The sequence below is a fragment of the Pipistrellus hanaki genome (genome assembly GCF_964339955.1).
Source record: "Pipistrellus hanaki genome assembly, chromosome: 2".
NCBI classification, from domain to species: Eukaryota; Metazoa; Chordata; class Mammalia; order Chiroptera; family Vespertilionidae; genus Pipistrellus; species Pipistrellus hanaki.
The window spans coordinates 134,435,381-134,458,262 of NC_140504.1; the positions used below are offsets into that span (position 1 = coordinate 134,435,381).

Genomic DNA, 22,882 nt, shown 5'->3' on the forward strand with positions numbered 1-22,882 from the left:
CTGGACTACCCTAGCCGGAAGAAACAAAGCCTCCGGCGGCGCTGAGCCTCAGTCCAGCTCCAGCAGGGGGAGACGGGGCTGTGTGGTGGAGTCCTGGGAGAGCGGCGAAAAGCAGAACCCCCAGAGTCGCACACACTGCGCACAGAGGACAGTCTGTTGACTCTGATCCTAGACTCCCCTAGCAGGAAGGAGAAAAAAAGCTCCAGACTGGGGGAATGCGACGAGGAGCAGGAGACCCTGCCGGACACCGGCCAGCCGGGCACCAACAAGGAGCTGGGTGACGGGGCCCCCAGGGGGGGGGTGTGTGCCCCTGAGCCTTCGACCCCTGAGCGTGGGCAATGGAGCCAAGGCTGGGGGGCTGCTTCCTGGGTGGTGCCGACCCTGGCAACAGGCTGAAGCAGCGCAGGAGCCCGCGGAGAACAAAGGGGTGCCACAGGCCAACCTGCTGAGTTCCCAGGACAAGGAGGAAGAAACCAAAGAAGTTCTCAATGTGAAGAAATCAAGTGAGAGCAAAAGATAGTAAAATTACTTAAGAAGGAGTACAAAGAAGATCTTGAGGGGTCGAGGACTAAGTCAGAACTCAATTCACCAGCCAACATTGCAACATATATGCGTTTAAAAAAAAAAAAAAAGAAAGAAAGGGACAGAATGTTGGAACGGCGGCGGCCAGGCCTAGAGTGGCCAGGCACAGGGCAGTGGCACCCGGGCCCGGGGCAGCAGCTGCCAGGCCCCAGAGCAGCAGCAGACAGAACCAGAGCATCAACAGCCAGCACTGGAGCGGCCAGACCTGGGGCAGTGGCAGCCAGGCCTGAGGCGGAGGCGGCCAAGCCCAGGGTGGCCAGTCCAGGAACACCCAGACCCGGAGTGGCCGGACCCGGAGAAGCCGGGCCCAGAGCAGCTGGGTTGGGAGCAGCCAGGCCCAGAACAGCAGTAGCCAAGCCCAGAGCATCCAGGCCAGAAGCGGCCAGGCCCGGAGCGGCCAGGCCCGGAGCAGCAGCTGCCAGGCTGGGAGCGGCCAGTCCTGGAGCAGCGGCTGCCAGGCTGGGAGCGGCCAGGCCCGGAGCAGCCGGGTCTGGTGTGGCCAGGCCTGGAGCAGCGGCTGACAGGCTGGGAGCGGCCAGGCCAGAAAAAGGAGTGGCTGCCAGGCTGGGAGTGGCCAGGCCCGGAGCAGCCGGGTCGGGTGCGGCCAGGCCCGAAGCAGCAGCAGCCAAGTCCAGAGCAACTAGGTCGGGAGCGGCAGTGACCAGACCCAGAGCAGCTGGTTGTGGAACGAACCAGAGCAACAGAGGCCAGGCCCGGAGCATCCAGGCCCGGAACAGCTCGCTCCTTGCCTGCCCCTGCCCCAAGGCTGCCTCTCAGACATGGCTGGAAACTTTTGTGGGAACTTGAGGGTCTGCTGAATCAAGTGATGAAGGCTTAGATCTGGATGTGTTGAGTTAGTATAGCGCTGGGGTGTTGATCTGTAAGTGCCTTGGGTGGGGCCTGGATGAGGCTGGTTGACCTATTTGGAAATGTCTTTTGTGTGAAGTGTATCATTGGGCATGTGGAGATATTATTGATATGAGAAAATGCTAAGTAACTGATTTACTATCTGAAAAGGGATTTACTATCGGGGAAAGGGAGGGAGGAAGAGACTGAACATAAACTGTGCACCTATGGATGAGGACAATGGGGGATGGGGAGGGGGTGGAGGGTGGGGTGGGAACTTGGTGGAGGGGGGAAGAAATGAGGAACCTTTGTAATAATATGAACAATAAAGATTGATTAAAAAAAAAAAAAGAGGGAAAATTAATAGTTTTCTTGTCCCTCTCTATTAATTAGAAAATAATACATTATATTTCTATTATTTTATTTTTCAAGAAAAAATTCTTAGCATATACCATATATTATATATGAATGGTTTCTAATTATCATCTATCTATAATTCTACCCTCTATGACAAATATAAACTGTCTTTTCTATTTTCACTTCTTTCTCTCTCTAAGCTACATTTTGGTTCTCTTTCAGCTCTTTCTGGTCTCTCTTGATATTACCTTATTCTTTTCTCACATTTTTTATTCTTTTATGTATTCAATGATTTGAACATGCTTTTTAATCACTGTCCTAGTATTTGAAATATTAGGAGTTCTGCCACATTAGATCTAACCCAATGGTGGATTGGTATTTGGATTATGAACTCATCTTCAGGGGACTTAATCTGTTAGAACAGTGTGAGTCTGAGTTGAGATGTATCCTCCTGAGAAGCTTTTTGTTTGTTTCTGCCAGGCTTCCTAGAGAATATTATAATCTAAGATCACATTAAAAAATATTTTTCCCTAAAATTTCCAATATTATGGAACTAGCATAAATTCAAGCCCCTAAATCTTTTCAAGGAAGGCTATAGTCTCCAATTCTCAATGGAAATCCTTTTTCTCCTATCTAGAGTTCAAACCCAAATAGACAAGCCCGTGTCTTACCTTTTACTCTATACTTTCTCCTTGAAAATACCTTCTGCAATGAACGTTTCAGTTGTCTCTGTCAACAGCTCCAATATTTTATCTATTTTCATCCTAGATTCCCTCCTGCTTCCCAGACCCTGGTATCCAACAACTGATTTGAATATCTAAGGTACCAAATCAGATTCAACTAGTTTTAAGATCAATAAAATTTATGACCTTCCCCTCAAAAGTAGCTCCCTTCTAGTGTCTTTTAGTTTAATGAATGGCACAATTATGCATACAGTTGTTCATTCCACAAATCCAGGAGCCATCTTTGCCAGCTCCTCATCTCCCCACCCAACCTATGATATGCCCCTATCAATTACGCCTCTTATTTCACCATATCTCTCTTAAATCTACCCAGTCTCCCAATCTCCACTGTTTTCAGAATACTTGAAGCTACTTGTTCCCCACATTCATTCCTCCAATGCATTCTCCACAAAGAGTGAATTTATCCAAATACAAATTGAATTGTTTCTTTTTCCTGCTTGAAACTCTCATTAACTGGCTTCACATTCATGGCTATCAAGTCCTTAAATGGTCTACTTGGCTTTGGGTGACCAGTGCTGCCTATCTCTCAGCCTCAGCCTTATTCCATTGTCCTCTTTTCACTCCCACTTTCTATACTTCAGCCAGATTGGCTCTCGTTGTGTTACTTAAAACCACAGCCCTCCACCTTCCCACACGGTTTTGGTACAAGCTGTTTCCTTTCTCTGGGAGGCTAATTCCCCTACCCCGAACTTGGTCTAGTCAGTACTTAACTCATCTTTTATTTATTTGTTCAAGCATCATTTCTTCAGTTCTCATCACTTTCTTTCAAAGTTTTTATATTAGTTTATAACCATATAGTCATTACTGTGAATATTTGCTTGATAGCTGTTTCCCCTATTTGGCTATAAGTTTAGTCAAATCAGGGACCTTATCTAGTTATTTTCATTACTATACTCTGAATTCTGGCATAGCCATAATATAAAGAGTGCTTAATAAATATTTCTTGAGTGAATAAATAATCATGAAAAAATATAACTAAAATATACATCTATTTAAACAATCTAAAGGGAGAGATGAAGTGAATAGAGTTATGAATAAAACTAGTGACAACTATATTGGGATCCATTATACTATTTGTTCTACTTTTCCAGGTTTTTGAAATTTTCCATAAAAAAAGATTATTCAACTTACGAAGTCATAATACTTCATTTGAATTTGATAAGTGGTGAACTTCATATTAAAAAATAGAGTATCAGCTCTTTAGGGAATGAAAATATTATTCAACCAAAAATATCATACTGACCTGAAGATATTTCGGAAATGGTTAATTGGACCAGTTAATGCTCCAGGCTGGGAAAACACATAAATATAAGCTTCAAGATCTTCCGTGGTTAATTGACAACCTTTTCTTCTAATGCCAGTGCGATGGCTGGTAAACAGATGTTTCAAAGCCTAATTTAAGTGGAAAGAGAATGATTAAAACTTTTTGTTACCTAATAATAAACTATGGTATCTCTTGTGTAGAAAAGGGGTAGACAAATATATAAATATTTGCTTATATTTTTAAAAAGAAAGAATAAAAAGATGAAACAAAAACTAATTAAAATGGTTTTCTATGTGAAAGGGTAGAAACAGAGAAACAGGGGAAACAGAGATGTAAGTGAGACCTCTCTGAACCTTGTTTTAGAATTTTGACTTAAAGTCATATAAATATTTGATATTGAATGTTTTATATGTTTAGAAAAAAACACTGTAATCTTAAATTTGCTTTTAAAATATGAATAAGAAATCATGATTTATTTTTATTTTATTTTATTTTTGTCTCTAAAAAATAGGTATGTCCAAATTTGGCCCAATGGAAAGATCTACAAACAATGAAAACCCAGTTAGAGAATGATCATCTGGACACTCAGATTGTGGTCTCTAAATACCATTTTCTACTAATAGGTCATTTCCTTTGATAAATGTCTGATTCCAGGTCTGGGGCAGAAAATAAAAGAAACCTAGATCATTAAAAAGCAAACTATCACTGACTAAAGTGCTTCTGTCAAAAGGACACAGGAGCTGCCCTGGCCAGTGTGGCAGTTGGCTGAGTGTTGTCCCATGCACCAAAAGGTTGCTGGATCTATTCCCAGTCAAGGGCACATGCCAAGTTTGTGGGCTCGATCCCAAGTAGGAAGCGTGCAGCAGGCATCCGATCAATGGTTCTCTCTTACCATTGATGTTTCTAGTTCTCTCTTCCTCCCTATTCCTTTCTGAAGTTAATAAAAACCTATTTTAAAAGAAGAAAAGAAAATTCTTCTTTATAGAAGAATTCCAGTTCATAAAAGCAGAAAGAATAATAGAATTAGAAAACCAACAATTTGCAAACCCTAATGAAATAATGTACCAAGCAATGATGCTCAAGTTCTACTAAAATTATTTGGTGAAAGATTGCTGGAAAATTTTGGATAGGCTGACAACTTGTGAGCCCACTGTTCAGTGTAAGCATTATTACAACAGACACCTAGACATTGTGTACTCCCCTGATGTGATAACATTAGGAAATACACAACTATGCTTATCAAATTAAATGTATAATCAAGCCTCTGGATCACTAACATCTGCAGAGTAGAAAAAAAAACAACAAGGTTTAGCAAAATAACACCATATTGAAGAAGTCAGCCAAGTTAAAAATGTAGATCATTCCTCAGGACAAATTACTAAATTTCTTTAATAATAATCAAAGTTGCCCGGCTGGTTGAGCATTGACCCATGAATCAGGAGGTCACATGAATCAACTCCTGGTCAGGGCACATGCTCAGGTTCCAGTCTTAATCTTCAGTGTGGTGTGTGCTATAGGTAGCCGATTAATGATTCCCTGACATCATTGATGTTTTTATCTCTTTCTCTCCTTTCCTCTCTCTGAAATAAATTTTTAAAAAACCTTTTTTTTTTTTAATTGTGTTAAACAACAGAAACCCAATGTGGATAACTTGGGAGGTTACTCTTCCAGACTCTGTCCAGGTGGCATAGGGAAGCATAAGGCTCTGCCCCAAGACGGGCAATCCTTTTCCACAACATTGGAGATAAGCCTGGCCCTTGAATTTGTACCTACATATTCCTATGGCTTCTCAGAGCCCTATAGATAATGACTGAGGAGACAAATCATTCAGGAAACATCTGGTATACTAAAATTTAAATCTTAAGTAACATCTTAAATAGTCTAATCTTCTGGGGGGGGGTGTTGTTTTATTTTAAAAACAAACAAACAAACAAACAAACAACAAATAAGGAACTGTTATAATTTTAAAAGCCATCACAACCAAATACAATGCTTGGATCTTGTTTAGTTTCTCATCCAAACAAATAAAGTGTACAAAGACAACTGAGACAGTAAGGAAATTTAAATGGGTACTAAATGATATGACAGTTTTTCATTTTGGTAGGTTTGTTAATGGCATTGGAGTTATGTGGGAAAGACAAGTCATAATTAGCAGAGATATATGCAGAAGTATTCTTCAGGTAAAGTAATATTGTCTTTTTTTTTTTTTAACCTCCCTAAATTCCTACTACTATGTCGGACATACAAGAAGCATTCAGTGCCCTTCTAAGAAATTGCTACTACGTAGGACTCCTGGTGTCAGGGTACATGGTACCCCAATAACTGCTTATTTTGTTTCAGGGTTTTGTTTACCTCCAAGGGCTTCCACTTTTTCTGTCGAACTCTCTCCCCTGGCATTCATATTCCCTCATCTCCCCCGTGGGTTGTTCTCTAAAAAGAGGTATTCCTATAGGCCAGTGGTCAGCAAACTCATTAGTCAACAGAGCCAAATACCAACAGTACAATGATTTCTTTTGAGAGCCAAATTTTCTAAACTTAAACTTCTTCTAACTCCACTTCTTCAAAATAGACTCGCCCAGGCCTTGGTATTTTGTGGAAGAGCCACACTCAAGGGGCCAAAGAGCTGCATGTGGCTTGCGAGCCACAGTTTGCCAACCACGGCTACAGGTTGTAGGCTCTCAAAAAAAAACCCCAAAAACTGAACACTCAAATACATAAACAGATTTTAAAAATAAGTAAGCCTATAAATGAAGCCTTAGAAGCATTTATTAAGTTTTAATATTTTGTCTACTTTTCTTTCTTAAAATGGAGTTTAATTAAATTCTTTTTTTTTTGCATAGGAGGAAATACCTAACACAATATAACAGATGTTCAATAAATGATTATTTAAAATACAGCAAAACAACACAAGCAGGACCAGTTCTTTCCTTTTTTTAGTGTTTCAGTCTACCTTTATTTTTAACTTCCTAATTTTGTCATCTTCTTGGTGCACCAAGTCTTTTTGTTTTTTGTTAATTGAGGTATAATTGTCTTATAACAGTTAGTTTCAGGTGTCCAACATAATGATTTTATAGTGTACATGTTGCAAAATGACCACTGCAATAAGCTCTGGCTAACATCTATCACTTACATATGACTCACCTTGAAATCATTTATTGAGAACATAAATTCTGGGAACCATGGTATCTGGAAGAAGTAATAACAGCTGGATTTGAACAGCTGGGTAGGGTGTCGTAAAATATATTCTGAAATTAAAATGTCATGTTAGACCTTCTCCAAGGAATATAAAACTAGTTACTATTGAAAGATTTAATTTTTTACGGCAATTTCACCCTTGAGATAATCCCTTAAAAGCATCCACAAATAAGAATTTCTGTGTAATTTCTCTTTGGAACAATTTTTAAGTTCTGATATTTTTTTATGGGTATTTCTGGTATTTAGAAAAATTTATAGCGCTTTAAAGAAAGAAGGAAGTTCCCCTTTATTCAAAGTGATAGAGACACCAATGGATTTTAATATAACTGAGCACAAAAAATTCATTAATCTGACATCAGATTTCACATTGTTACTAACTTTTACAGGACTACCAATTTTTGAGTTTGATGTAGTGGTAAAGAAGAAAGTCCACAATTCTCTGAAAAGGCTATTAAAATACTCCAGCCTTTTTCAATTATAAATCTGTGTGAGACCAGATTTCTTCATATCCTTCAATTCAAAAAACATATTGCAACAGACTGAATGCAGAAGCAGATCTGAGAATCCAGCTGCCTTTTATTAAACCAAAAATTAAAGAGGTTTGCAAATATGTAAATCAATGACACTATTTTCTTACTAAAATTTTGTTTTGAAAGATGTAGTTAGTTTTCATTAAAATGTTTTTTTTTTTTATGTTAACATGTACTGGAGTTATTGGTTGTTTTTTTTTTTTGTTTGTTTGTTTTTTTTAGATAATTTCACACATATATTTTTCAAAGTCTCATTTTAAATTTCCAAAAGCTCAATGGGCAATAGGTCTTTAATAACTTTTAAGATATGAAGGAATCCTGAGACCAAAATTTGAGTACTGCTGCTTTAAAAAATGTTGCCATTCCTGATAGCGAAAGCTGTCAGGTAAGAGGAGAACTTATTTCTAGGCTGTCAAAATCCATTATGACCTAAGACTTAGATTCTAAGTTGTGTTACTGCATCTCCTCCTTTAACCCTCTGCAAATTAGCAGTAAATTATTTTCTAAAAATAAAATTATGCAAGCAAACATGAAGCTACAGTTTCTTAAACTCTAAATATTAAATATTTAAAGCATATTGTCCATGTGCTAACATTTTAGCCATTTAATTTTTAAAATATTATGTTAATTTTTTAAAATGTTGATAATTAAATTTTGCTGTTTTTATTTTTATTTTTTAAAAATATATTTTATTGATTTTTTTACAGAAAGGAAGAGAGAGGGATAGAGAGTTAGAAACATCGATCAGCTGCCTCTTGTACACCCCCCTATTGGGGATGTGTCCGCAACCAAGGTACATGCCCTTGACCGGAATCGAACCTGGGACCCCTCAGTCCGCAGGCCGACGATCTATCCATTGAGCCAAACCGGTTTTGGCAAATTTTGCTGTTTTTAATCCAGAGTGTCAGTGGCAACAGTGAATTGTTGTGTTGGCAGTTCATAATGGAAATTTAAGCTCACCTGTAAATACATTTGGATGAGGGAAGTTAATAACAATAAGCTTCATCACCATTTCAGGATAAGAGATGGCAATTAGCCAGGCAATCATGCCCCCCCAGTCGTGGCCAATAAGAACACATTTGCTATAACCTGTAATCAAGAAATAAATATTGACGTCATTGAAAAGAAACAGGTGGGCTCATCATTAACTCACATAAAATAGGTTCACTTCTGAAACTAATCTTTCCACTATTCTACCCTAATTATTCACCCACTTTGTGTAGGCTCTGAGTTTGGTATTTTCAAAACCTGTAGGTATGTCTGCATCACCTGGGTAATTTTAGAAAATTCAGGTGCCCAAGCTCCACTTTAGACTTAGTACAAATTCAGAATCTCTCCTGGGAATATAAATATATTTTAATCTGAAATAGTTTGGACACCACTATTACATGTGATTAAGATCACATGTAATTAGGTCATAAGCAAGATTATTTGAGTTATTTTTGAATGTTGAAGAATTTCTAATTACAGTAAAGACCTAAATGTCCCACCTATGTCCAACTGGTAAATCTTTATTTCAAAGAAGCATCTATTTTTCTCTCTAATTTTCCAAATTCAATGTTACAACTCAAAACAGTAAAACATCACTAATTTGGGACTGTAAGGTCAAATTGAATTAGTGGAAAGTCTTAATTATAGTATTAAGTACATACAAGTTTCATTTCATATAATCATTACAGTTACTTGAATTAGGTTAAAAACTGATTAGTAGTGATTTCCTATAGGATTTCCTTTGTTTGGATGGATAAGATTAATTTGTAATTTATTTCTATAGTACTTCAAATTAATTTTTTCAAATAAGTATTTTTCATCATCATCCCACCACTATACTAACATGCACACACACACACACACACACACACAGAAGAACATCTTGTTTATATTATTGATTTGCCTAGAAAATTGTACGTTGACAAATTTAAGCCAGGTCTAAAATATAAATGAAATCTGGCTGTTGGAAATCTGTGTCTCTGAGTCTATTTTATTGTAATCAGACTAAAGGGTAACACTGCATTGATACCCCCAGACTCATTCATTTTTTTCTCCTCTAAAAATATTAGCTAGGCCTTAGCTGGTTTGGCTTAGTGGATAAAGCATCGGCCTGCAGACTGAAGGGTCCTGGGTTCGATTCCGGTCAAGGGCACATGCCCAGGCTCGATCCTCAGTAGAAGGTATGCAGGGGGCAGCCAAGCAATGATTCTCTCTCATCATTAATGTTTCTCTCTCTCCTTCACCCTTCCTCTCTGAAATCCATTTCAAACCAAATTTTGAAAGTAATTTTTGGCTAGTGGACTGAATAATTATTCTGGATGTGTTATTTTAAATTCCCTGAATAAGCATTTTGATCTGGAACCCCAAACCATAGTAGCAGAATTCAGATAACAACCCAGGTAGGTGAAAAAGGCATCCTCCCAAGCAATTAGGTTAGCACTTCACAATTTCTTGAATCATAGTCCCTTAAAAAGAATTAATACTATTCTTTTAGTAACCCACCTAAGGAGTCTAAAATATCCTTTATATCTGTAATTAGACAGTCCAGTTTATAATTCTCTCGATGAATGGGAGCGTCTGTTTCTCCATAGCCTCTCAAATCCAGCGCCACAACTCGGTATTCACTTTTAAACTCCCTTAGCTGGTAACGCCAAGAATACCTGCAGGATATAAGGAACATTAAATATACCACAGTGACTATTACAAATAATAGTATTATAGATTTTCTAAGTGGAAAACTATTAGAAGCTCCTTATCTTGAGAAAGGTTGTAGAGCTTAGTATAAGCAGGAAAGAAGAGACCTATTTGAGAAGGGAGCACTGACATTCTTTATTACAATTACTTTATTTTTTTTACCAGCTCCAGTGAGGCTGTATTTACAGAAACTACAAAATACCAGATATTAAAAGCAATGTAGTTATCTCTGCACTTATGAAATCAATTTTCTAAGCTTTTCTTAAATAACTAGAGGCCCGGTGCATGAAAATTCATGCACTGGACGAGGTGGGGTGGGCTCAGCCTGGCCTGCCTCCTCTCACAATTCGGGAATCCTCAGGGGTAGGAGGCGACCCAGCGACCAGGGGAAGGAGATGCCCCTATCACACCTCTGCCGCTGTCACTGCCTCGGCCAATCCTGGCTACACCTCGGGCCAGCCCTGGGCACTGGGCAGCCACCATCTGAGGCTTGCCTGTGCCTTGGGCCGGCCCTGGGAAAGTGGGGGGCAGAGAGGACTGGGGGACTCTGGAGGCAGGTGGGCCTGGCCTTGCCATGCACCTGCCACCCTGGCAGGGTTGAGGGGAGTGAGTGTCGCCATCTTGTGGCTGTGGGTGCTGCCATCTTTGAGGGCGTGGCAGTCAATTAGCATATTCCCTCTTTATTAGATAGGATATGGGCAGCTATCAGGGAATACATACCTATAAATATTTCTGTTACTGCAGAACCATTTGATTCTCTAAAAAAAATGTATAAGGTGAAAATTTATTTGCCAAAAAGTAGATTTTACTCATCTTACTCTACTGTCAGATAGGACTCAGTGTTTTTTTAGTAATAACAGTTTACTTATGAATGAAAAAGTCTGAAGATTACAGACAGATTATGACTTAAAGAATCCAATAAGACAACTGGTTAAAATAAACCTCTTCTTGTTAAAACAAAATTCTTCTGTGGAGAAGATCCTACACTATGAGTACAAGCCAGCATGATTGTACAAGCAAAATGATATAAAAAACATTTAACCATCAAAATGGTACCAGCGCTGACCAATTAAAATGGTCATATTGTGATAGTCATATTCCGAGATGTCTGTTGGGCAGGTATTCCCTTTGTGCTAGTTCATGGAACAGCAGAATTAATTTAAATACAGAGATCCATGAGCTTTTTTTCTTCCAATAAGCAAAATCATTTTGGATAACAGGAAAAAAAAGACAAATTTTTCAAAGTAATTCACTATGTTATGGAACTCAGAATATACATAACAATTTGCATGCACATTTGTTCATAAAAATACAGTGTAAAATTATCTGTCTGACACAAGTCAAATGGAAGATTATTGTCTGAAAAGATTTTTGAAGTACAATAGTCAAGTGAGATTATAAACCAACTAGAGGCCCAGTGCACAAAGATTCATGCAAGAATGGGCCTGCCTTCCCCTGGCTGCCATCACTGCCTTTGCTCCAGCCCAGAGTCGCCTTTCCACCTTCCCACCTTCCCCATGCTGCCCAGAGGGCCGGAGTGGCTGGGGTGGTGCAGAACACCTGTGTCGTTGCCATATTGCCTGTGTATGCAAATTAATTTGCCTTCTTTGTTGGGTTAATTTGCATACTCACTCCTAATTGGCTGGTGGGCATTACGAAGCTATGGTCAATTTGCATCTTTCTCTTTTATTAGTATAGTGTGAGAGAGACTGCAATGTGATATGATACAAAGCTGCTGGAAACCAAATCAGTTTCACTAAAAAAGAGATATTGACAGGAAGCCAGGAAGGCTGGTCAAAAACCTTAATTGCTCTAACCTTTAGTTGAGATTTTGTTAGCTGAAGCAGAATCTACCTTGTCTGTGAAAGTTTCTGTTATTTCCTGCCTAAGGGCTACATGTAAATTTCTGTTTATGTTGCTTAAGATGTGTTCCCCAAAGCCTCAATAAAAGGGGATGGCGGGGCCAGAGCGGGAGTAGTTCTCCCACTAGAGTTGGACTACCGCCTGGCCCCCCAAATCGCCAAATTGAATTTCTTCAAGTCTCTTCATTTGTGTGCGGCCCTTCTCCAGAACCTGAACCCTGAATTGAAACTCTTTCTACGCGGGCCGTGAAAGAGAGTCCTATATCTGGCGCCTTCAACGCGGGACTTCTGGAGGAGAAGGTATTTTTCGCTTAGAGCGAAGGAGGAAAAATACACCAAGAAAAGGTGTGGAAGATTCACCGGGAAAAAGGTGAGGGAAATTCACCGCACTCAAAGCCCACGGCCAGCTGCAGAGTCGCGAACTGTAAGTAGGGTGGGAACGTCTTTTTTTCAGCCAGGCTAATGGGGAAGAATTAGGTTATAAATATAAAGTAAACTTTATTATAGATTTTTGGTTTGTAAGCTTAAAGAATGTGGTTTCTTGTTCAAATTAAAATCTTAGTTTGTATTTGGAATTTAAAATCTGTAATAAGAAATGAGACTCCACTGCTGAAACCGCCTCTGGTGCGGAGAAATTCAAAGGTGGCAGGAGAGGGCAGAGCCATCTGCTCTCCTGCAATGAGATTACTTAAAGTTTTCTTTAAAAATTATAAAAGAATTCGCAGGGAAATGCTTATCTTGGCCAAATTGGGTGCTAGTGATTACTTCAGAAAGCAAAAAAGAAAGAAAAAATTTAACATCTGTCTTTATCTTTTAAGCATGAAAAAATGTGTGGCCAGATCTGTTGAAACTTCTCCCAAAGTAAGCTGGATGTGGGGGAAGGGAGAGACCAGGCAATCCTATAAGACCACTCTCCCAGTAAGGAATGTGGTAACTTGCATTTGAATGGCTACAAACTTCCTCCAAACTCCTGTGGCAAAAATTTTTGTGGAAGTTTGCTTAATCAAAAAAAGGGTAAAGTTTAAATTTGCCTCATAAAAAATCTAGAGGACAGAATTGAAGCTCTTAATTGATTATGTCTTGTATTTTTCTTAGAAATGTAAAGTGTCATTAATCTAGGTCATGCAATATATATTTGATTTGGCAGCTTTAAAAGTTCAAAGTGCAAATTAAATTGGGAGAAATTATATAGTTGTAATTAAAATACCTAAAGTATAACTTGTTTTTGAGAAAATAAAAAGTATGTTTTCTCTAATAATTAGGAATTAAAAATAAGTTGCCTATTAGTGGTCTAATTAAAAAAGAGGATTCTGTGATCTCAACCAAATATTTTCTATGCAAAAACTAGTCTAAATTTAATTGATATCTTAAGATAATAATAAATCATATATGATATAGATATTTGTTTGATGGTTTTTTCCATGTTAAAATTTCAAGACCTTAACAGAGATGATTCTTGGAAAGCTCCAAGGGCCCAGAGATATACAAGAAATTTATTCTCTTCTTAAATGATTTAAAACAGATTTAATATACTTGAAATTGCATGGAAAGCCTTATCAAATAAAAATTAATAAATATGAATATTTTAGAAGGTTTATAGGCATGTATTGTTACTGGCAAAGGAAAGCAGTTAACTTTCCTGGCGCATGGTGAAGAAGACGGTACAGACGCCTGACACCTGAGAATGTCTTTCTTGCCATGTTAGCAGTATTCATCTGTACGGTAATATTACCTGGGACAAATGTGGAAGTGTTTAGGACTTATGTTCCTGACCCTTCATGGGTAAAAGCCCTTATGTGGGCTGATCCCTTGCCTAATGTAGTCACCAATAATACTAAGCACCTTGGTCATCCAGGAGGAAAATGGGTGGGGCAAGGAAGTATAATTACACAGGTGTTGCCACCCAGCTTCCTTTTTTGTATGACACAAAATCAAACCAATGCTTCTTTGTGTATAAAATTAAAGAGAGGTTTCTGGCTTGCACCAAAGTAGAGGAATATCACTACTTGCTCCTGGGAGAGGTGCAGAGAATGTAACTAAGACCTTGTCTATACAAAAAGAAATTGACAGCCAGTTTAAATTTGAATTGCCATTGGCTTAGAACAAAGAATATCCTTGCATGGTATTATTCTACAATGTCATTTATAATTTTTGATATTTTACAACAGCATATTGTACAATTATTCCAAACAAAATTAAAAATCTAATTTTTGAATGTTTGGCAGCAATTTAAAAGGACATGAAAGGATTTAATCCCTTCCACTGTGTGGAAAGCCTCACTGGGAAGGCACTTGAGCATTCTATATTGGCCTTTCTTGCCTTATTTGCAAAGAGGGACCCTCTCGTCACAATTCAATTGCCCACAGCTGTTGCTTGAGTTTTCAGTTCATGCTGAGGTTAAAACCTCATGGTGGCTGGTACCATGGATCCTTCTCTCACACAATGGGGTGAGCTGAGACCTCCCTGGAGAAGAAACCTGGGTTCCCCAAGATATGTGATCAATGCCGGGGCCCCGCCAGCAGGCGAAGGGATCCCAAGACAGGTACTGGGCATGGAGGCCATAGGGGCATAGTCTACCAAGGAGACAGAACTGAACCTCACATCACCCTGCTTGGCCCCAGAGGATGGCTGGTTAGCCAATGACGGGTAAGATTCCTCAAGGGAGGGACAACCTAAGACAGGCACAGCCGCAGAGGGCCATCAGGAGAGGACCTGGGGGCCAACAGAGGTGGGGCACAGATCCTCACCCCCCCAACGCTGCAGAGGCTTGAACACTCGCCCTTTTGAGGGATGTCTCCTGCCCCATGGCTGCTTCACGCTTCCCATACCCAACTCAGATTGGGACCCAGGCAACAAACAGATTTGGTCCAGCTCAGATTGAGACCCAGCTACAAACAAGAGACTTGGCACAGCTCTTATTGAGACCTAAGCAACAGAGAAGTGGCTGATGGCGACTGTCCTACATCTAAATCCAGCCTAAATCTACGAGTGCTCAGGGCTTTCTCAAGGATGCATATAATCTTTTCCATTAATATTTACAGAGTAAACTAAAAATGTTGTTAAAGTATTAAATTTGACAGTAAAATAGTCAAGTTTTCAAATTAATTTAAATTGGCTAAATGAAATGAGTTAATATTCAAGAAAATTTAATTGTACAACAGGCTGTTCCTAAAGTATTAACCAAAATTTCTATTGGTAGTCCATTTCATGGTAAAATTGTTTAACATACAATAAACCCTAAAACAGTCATAGTTTTTGTACAAAAAATTAAAAGTTATCAAAACAGCATTATAAAATTTTTCCAAAAGCCTCCTAATAATTAAATAGAAAAAAGGGGGATAGTGGAAAATACCATGTAAGAAAAAATGTCCTGTAAGTAAATTACATCTAGAAAAAATTTTTTTCTTTTGAAAACCAATTTTCATTTGTAATGATAACAGTAAGACAGCCATGAAAAGCACACATAGTACCAAAATAAGTCAAAGAAAAATTGTTTGGGCAAAAAATTAAAAGTATTACAAGTAAAATTTATAGAAAAGATTCCTTTATTAATTTTGGTCGAGATATGTTTGTATATTTTCAGAAAACAACTCCAAGACCATGTGGATTCCTGCAACAGAGAAGAATTGACAGGAATACTCCAGCAATAAGATAAGAGGAAAAACAGACCAGAGATGGAAGATGCTGACGACGCCTTGCCATACTAGCAGTCAGCAGATGTGCGTCGCTGCAGGTTGTCCAGGACCAAACCAGAGGTCGGACCTGCATTGCCACCATTTTTCCACCATCCGGATACCATTGCTGACATGGACTCAGAACTGTTGGACATTAAAATTTGGACTAAAAAAAACTGTTGGACATTGAATCTGGGATTCAAAAACTATTGGCCCAGAAAGAAACTTACTGCAGACTGATTTCATTTGACTCTCAGCATTGCTTGTTTCATTTTTTTGTTTATTTCTAGTCTACATATGCAAAATTTTTTAAGGAAAGAAAACGGGGGAGATGCTGGAAACCAAATCAGTTTCACTAAAAAAGAGATATTGACAGGAAGCCAGGAAGGCTGGTCAAAAACCTTAATTGCTCTAACCTTTAGTTGAGATTTTGTTAGCTGAAGCAGAATCTACCTTGTCTGTGAAAGTTTCTGTTATTTCCTGCCTAAGGGCTACATGTAAATTTCTGTTTATGTTGCTTAAGATGTGTTCCCCAAAGCCTCAATAAAAGGGGATGGCGGGGCCAGAGCGGGAGTAGTTCTCCCACTAGAGTTGGACTACCGCCTGGCCCCCCAAATCGCCAAATTGAATTTCTTCAAGTCTCTTCATTTGTGTGCGGCCCTTCTCCAGAACCTGAACCCTGAATTGAAACTCTTTCTACGCGGGCCGTGAAAGAGAGTCCTATACAAAGCAATAAAATCAATGAAGCAAATCAACCACTTTACATCAACAGACCTCAGGAAAGGTATCAGACACATATTTGGAATTATGAATGGATACAGAATCTTTGATCTATGATTTATGAAAATCTACAAAATCATTACCAATTGAGATGGATTTGAAAATGTTAATAAAAGTATCTTTCTTAGCTAGACAATAGTAATATTGTTAATATTTTCTTTTAAATATATTTTTATTGATTTCATAGAGGAAGGGAGGGAGAGAGAGAGACAGAAACCTCAATGATAAGAAAGAATCTTTGATCAACTGTCTCCTGCAAGTCCCACACTGGGGATCGGGCAGGCAACCTGGGGGCATGTGCCCTGACTGGGAATCAAATCATGACCTTCTGTTTCATAGTTGACACTCAACCAGGCCAGCTGGGCAATATTGTTAATCTTGCCTCTGGGTTGCAACAAACAAATGAAGCACTTTGTTTCCTTAAGATACTCATCTGTCAACACATCTGATATTATTATTTTCTCATTAGCTTTACTTAAGATTTTGAGTTAATTTTTTTATGTCTTTGTATCTAATCAATAATGTTCTGCAGATTTAAGCTCTTAAATATTTAATTAATCACTTTTCCTGCCCATCCTTGCTAACATGATCTTAATTCAGGCCTCCACTGATGCAACAACCTATTGATTGGTCTGAGTCCACATCATTCCCTTCGGTTCTTTCTTCTATGAAACCAAAGCAATGCAGCAAAACCACACACTTTCTCATGCAATTTCCCCACTTAAAATGTTTTCTTGACATCTTATTACTCATATGTGAAGTTCAAACTCCTTCTGGCAGACAAAACCTCCAAGATTTGACTATTACCCAATTACTTTACACCCTGTCATCTGCTATATAATAAAAAGAGCATCTACATCATTCTCACCATGGGCATGCAGCTTTTGGTATACGGACTACACCCCAACCTACTAAGCCACACCGGCCAAGGCCCAATCTGCACTTCTTAATCCCTTCACCATTTCACGCAGCCCCTCACCCCATTAAAATGTGCATTGTTTTAATATCTTAAGTATCTGTGTTTTCATTCAGAATTCACTTAAATAGAGATTTCAAGGTAGAAATTTGATTCAAGATAATGTTTATAATCTCACAATACTTTACATTTAAAATTGTATTAGAAACTATGCAAACATAATACCTGCATTCTCATGTTAATAATTAAAATAGCCTTACAAATAAACTTAACTATTGCCATTATCAATGAATGGAGTTAACAATATCTTAAACATTTCTAAGGAATAGCACAACTGCTATTTTAATAAACTGCAGAAGAATAATTTAAAAATGCAATCTTTCTAGAGTTCATAAATAAAGCATAATTGACTTACACTTCAAACTGAAAAAGAAATCACATCAATGATTCATATGATTAAAACAAAAACAACCCCTTTGATACAAGAATGAGACATATTGCAAAATCAGTAACTCCTGGAAATATTATAAATAGACAAAATAGACTATTTTCACCCACTTTTTTTTTTTTTCTGATAGCTTTTGGGAATAGCAGAGAACTCTTTAAAAAACCTCTTTCCTAGTTATTGCTCTTAACGTAAGGAGGGCTCCTGGTTTCCCAGGCTGGCCGTTTTCAGATGTAGACCATCCTCTCCCCTTCACAGCAGAGGACAGCAGTCATCAGCCTCTGTGCTCAGCTGTGCGAATGAAGAGCCCTCGTTTGCCTGTGCACTTGAATAATGACAAAGGTGTTCCATACAGCTAGTGATGAAGACGGCCAAAGAAATAGCTGGCATCAATTCAGAGTATTTTTTTAAATGATGCAGCAAGTAGGTGACTGAGGCAGAAGTCACTGCCCATGTTACTTTATGCAGATCTGACTAATGCTTCAGACTTACATTTTATTGTGAGTCAATCATGTCATGTACTCCACTAGCTGGACCTACATACACATGCTGATTTGCACAGGCTATTTACCACCCAATTGTCTCCAGATGAAAGAAAATAGCCGGGACCAGTTTGGCTCAATGGATAGACCGTCAGCTTGGGGACTGAAGGGCCCCAGGTTCGATTCCGGTCAAGGGCATGTACATTGGTTGCAGGCATATCCCCAGTAGGGGGTGTGCAAGAGGCAGCTGATCGATGACTCTCTCTCATTGATGTTTCTAACTCTCTATCTCTCTCCCTTCCTCTCTGTACAAAAATCAATAAAATATATTTTTAAAAGAAAGAAAGAAAGTAAAAAGTTAACATGGAAATAACATGTTTATTTATGCAGGAAAACCCAGAGTGGAGAAAAATCTTATTTGGGGAAAATCTTCTCAGGAAAAGGCATCCATAGACTTTTTTGCTTTGGAAGAATGGTGGGGTTTTTTTTTTGTTTTTTGTTTTTTTTTTTTGCCATCCTCCATTCTTTTCTTCAATGCCTAGTGCACTGGCATCCTCAAAGTTCCTATATGATAAAAGCCTAATATGCAAATTGTTCGACCAGGAATTCTACTGTTCACTATGACTTGTGCTGACCACCAGGAGGTGGCGAGGAACACAGCAACGCTGGCAGCAGGTGGCAGTGGAGGTGCTGCCAGTCCCGATGGGCCCCAATGAGAGAGGACTGTGGCAGGATGGCAGAACAGGTGAGCGGGCAGCGCCAGGCCAAGGTGGGTGTGAAGGAGGGCCCGATCACCCTGCAGACAGTGACTAGCCGCGGTGGCAGGGGGTGGTGCCCCCAGGTGTTGAGGGTTGTGGGGGGGCAGGCTTGATTGACCGCCCAGCAGGCGGGATAGTGGAGCAGATGAGGGGGCGATGCCAGGCCACGGCAGGGTGCCAGGTGGGGCTTCAGGGCTGCGAGGCTGGGGGCACGAGCTGAAGCCCGATCCCTGCAAGCCCCCCTGTGGGACCCCACCAATGCACGAATTTGTGCACCAGGCCTTTAGTTTATTAATAGAGTTCATGAATGTATGGCACTCTGATAAGCAAAGTATTTAATGCTAAAAAATAATAATAATTAAAAAAAAGCGTTAAATTTGTTAGTTTACCAGAATTCTGGAAATCCATGAAGTAGCAGCATAAGTGGTTTGCCTCTTTCTCCAGCAGCAACATAATGAAATCTTAGTCCAGAATCCTGCAGTAGAAAACATGAAGTTTAAGTCATGATGTATGTTGTTAAAGTAGTAGTTAGTATTTCCATTTCATAAAAAACACACACTCACTTGCATTATTTTTAATATCAAGAAATAAAGATCCCATAGCCAGTTTGGCTCAATGGATAGAGCATCGGCCCGCAGAATGGATGGTCCTGGGTTCGATTCTGGTCCAAGGGCATGTACCTTGGTAGCAGGTTGGATCCCAGGCCCTGGGTGGGTGCATGCAGGAGGCAACCAATCGATGTGTTTCTCTCACATCATGTGTCTCTCTCTTGCTCTGTTTTCCCCTCCCATTCACTCTCTCTAAAAATCAATGGGAAAATATTCTCGGGTGAGGATTAACAACACAAAGCACCTTTTAAAAAATAATAAAGTAAATATTAATTTTCAAAGAGAAAAAAACTTTATGATTTATCAGTAGGATGAATTGACAGACTTACTTTGTCAACATTCCCTTTATAGTACCTTCCCTTCTTCTACTTACAAAGTCAGTTTAAATATCACCAGCTTCTGAAACAATGTCACAATTTGTGATTTTCATTTTACTGCTGTGTCACATCTCATCTCATTCCATTTTTATAGGATGTGTAAATAATTCCGATTTGAATTTATATTCCTGCCATGTTTACCCCCTAGTCAAGTACTTTTCTCAGCTTGCCCGTCAAAAGCTATGCCATCAGTTATGTAATTCACACCTTCCTTCCTTATTTTTAGTCCTCTCCTTCCCACATTTTTATTTTAAGTTGAGAGTAGCATGCTGCTTGCTCCTCATGTCATCTCTGTGTATTTGTAATAGCAGAACGCTCTGAGTGCTCAAGACTTCACTCTGCATGAGGGAGACAAGACTGCCCAGGGAAATAAAAAGCATGGGAATGAGACAGAAATACAGTGAATCAAAGCAAACCAAAGAGAGAAAAGTGGATGAAACAAGCAAGAAAGAGAAACAAAAACTCATAAAGAAGTGAGAAAAGAAAGCAAGAGACAAAAGCTGGGCACAGACACTGGCATTATATCAGGTTACCCAAGTACTTGGGTTTTCAGATATGAAAAAATCTTAAAAGGCATCTAACCCAACCCCATCATTTTTGCAGATTTAGAAACAGAGGAACAAAGATGTTAACACAGATCATGACACTGGTTAGGAAGAGGGCTGTGGCTAGAACCTACCAGGACAATGTCTTCCACTCTTTGGTCTGTGTCTCTGGGAAACCCTTTAGATTGCCAGTGAGAAGAAAAGCATTTCAGATGAGTTTTATAATACTTTTTCTCCGCATGTAGAATGAAGAGAGCAAATCTGACTTTAAATATGACTTTGCCCTCAACTGCAGAATGCCTTCCTAGGTCAGTAACTTCTTTTCTCGGTGGTGAGTCTTGGAAGGTAAAATACTGTGGGCACTTGATTGAATTTAGTGAACAAATTACTTTATGGCACTTACCAAGTGCCAGACACTGTTTTTGTGTGTGTGTGTGTGTGTGTTGTTGTTGTTTGTTTGTTTTTTGTTTTGTTTTGTTTTTGTTTTTAATTTTCACCAGAGGATATTTTCCATTGATGTTTAGAGAGTGGAAGAGAGAGGGAAAGACAGAGAGAAACATCGATGTGAGAGAGACATTAATTGGTACCTCCTGCATGAGCCCTGCCTGGCCCTCTACCAGGGCCTGGGCAGGGAAAGAGCCTGCAACCAAGGTACATGCCCTCGACCAGGGGTGAACCTGGGACCCGTTAGTCCACAGCCAATGCTCTATCCACGGACCCAAACCAGCTAGGGCCAGACATTGGTCTTTTTGGTTGTTGTTTCACAAATCTGAACTCTATAATGATGTCATGGGCTGAATAAAGGTAAGAGAGGCATACCCCTTGGTCTTCTGGACTCCAGCTTCGGGATAATCTAGCTCCTAATAGGAATCCTCCACGTGGTGACACACATGTCCCCTCATTTTGAAGCTGATTTTGAACCGCCTGCAAGTCAAACTGTAGGGTGCATTGCAAAGGGCCCCACCTGAAGCCTCAAGAATCAGAACACCGTGGCTGCGAGGAGCCCTGGGACCAGCGCGGACATGGATGAGTCTGCATGCATGGTAGGCACTTACTTTTAATTCCACTCCTCTGGTCTCTAAGCTCATTAGTTGGCTTCCTTGTCCACAAACACACACCAATTAACTTACTTATGATTTCATGCTGCTTCGGTCATCTGTGAATGTTTTATTCTGCTGATCTGAATAAACTCCTGATTTCCAACGACTTATTCTATTTGCTCTCTTAGTCTATCATTTGGGCAAGGACAGACTCCTGAGTCTTTAGGGCGCCACCTGGAACAATTCCCCTACAGCCCATCTGAGCTCTACAGGGCAAAAAGGGGAAGGGAGACAGCTTCCCCTTCCCATTTAACCTATTCCTCCTTCTCCTTCCTTCTCCTCCTCCCTCTCTTCACCGCCCCCCCCCCCCAAACACACCACACACACACACACACACACACACACACACACACACACACGAAACAAGGGACGTAAACACTGACAGTCCCGACCCCTCTGCGGCCACACCTCGCCCCTCTGGCCTCCCTTTGGTGTCTTGGTCGTCCCCACCGCGTCCCCTGCGAGCCCAGAGCCACCAGGGGGACGCCGGGCCGGGCGTCCGGGAAGGAGCAGCCCCGAGCCCTCCGCTCTCCCCGGAGCCCCGTTCCCACCGCCCCGCCCGCGGCCCGGCCTTCACCTTGAGGCGCACGTAGCAGTGGGTGCCCAGGGAGGGATCGCTCAGGCACCGGGGCGGGTGCCCCCGCGCGCCCCGCCGGAAGGTGCGCGCGGGGCCCCGGCCGAGGCTCCGCAGGAGCTGGAGCAGGTGGGCGGCGGCGCAGAGCCCGCAGTAGCCGTAGACCAGGGACCAGAAGAGCAGGGAGCGGATCGCGAGCAGCAGGCGGGGCAGGCAGTCCCGCAGCCTCGCCATCGCCCTGCGGGCACCGGGGCGGCAGCGCTCACACCCGCCGCAGCGAGCGCCTGTCCGTCCCGATCGCCTGCCCCGCGCGCACCTCCCGGAGCCCCGCAGCCGCGCCCGCCGCCGGCCCGCGCGTCGCAGCCTCGGGAATTGCTCTCCCCGGGCGGAGAGGTCCCTGGGGACCGGCGGGGCTGCGGGGCTGGCCTGCGGGGAAATGGTGAGGCTGCCAGGCGCCCCAGGTGCCCGGAGGGAAGACGGGTAAATAATTTTTGTTTTTGTTTTTATTTATTTATTTATTTTTTTTACAGAGAAGAAGAGAGAGGGATAGAGTTAGAAA

The 22,882-nt window shown here is 40.7% G+C and overlaps 1 protein-coding gene across 1 annotated transcript in view; it reads right to left on the reverse strand.

The window, feature by feature from the left end:
• Positions 1-22,596, reverse strand: part of EPHX4 (epoxide hydrolase 4) — a gene marked incomplete at its 3' end in the record, with an annotated part of 31,100 nt that extends 8,504 nt beyond the window's left edge. Inside the window, exons 1-6 of the mRNA XM_084873437.1 lie at positions 22,327-22,596; positions 19,509-19,594; positions 10,011-10,168; positions 8,478-8,606; positions 6,934-7,037; positions 3,772-3,920 (exon numbers count right to left, since the gene is read on the reverse strand). Coding sequence (XP_084729563.1) covers positions 3,772-3,920; positions 6,934-7,037; positions 8,478-8,606; positions 10,011-10,168; positions 19,509-19,594; positions 22,327-22,557 — 857 coding nt within the window. The 5' untranslated portion in view covers positions 22,558-22,596. The remainder of the gene's footprint in view (positions 1-3,771; positions 3,921-6,933; positions 7,038-8,477; positions 8,607-10,010; positions 10,169-19,508; positions 19,595-22,326) is intronic.
• Between the last annotated feature and the right edge of the window lie 286 nt (positions 22,597-22,882).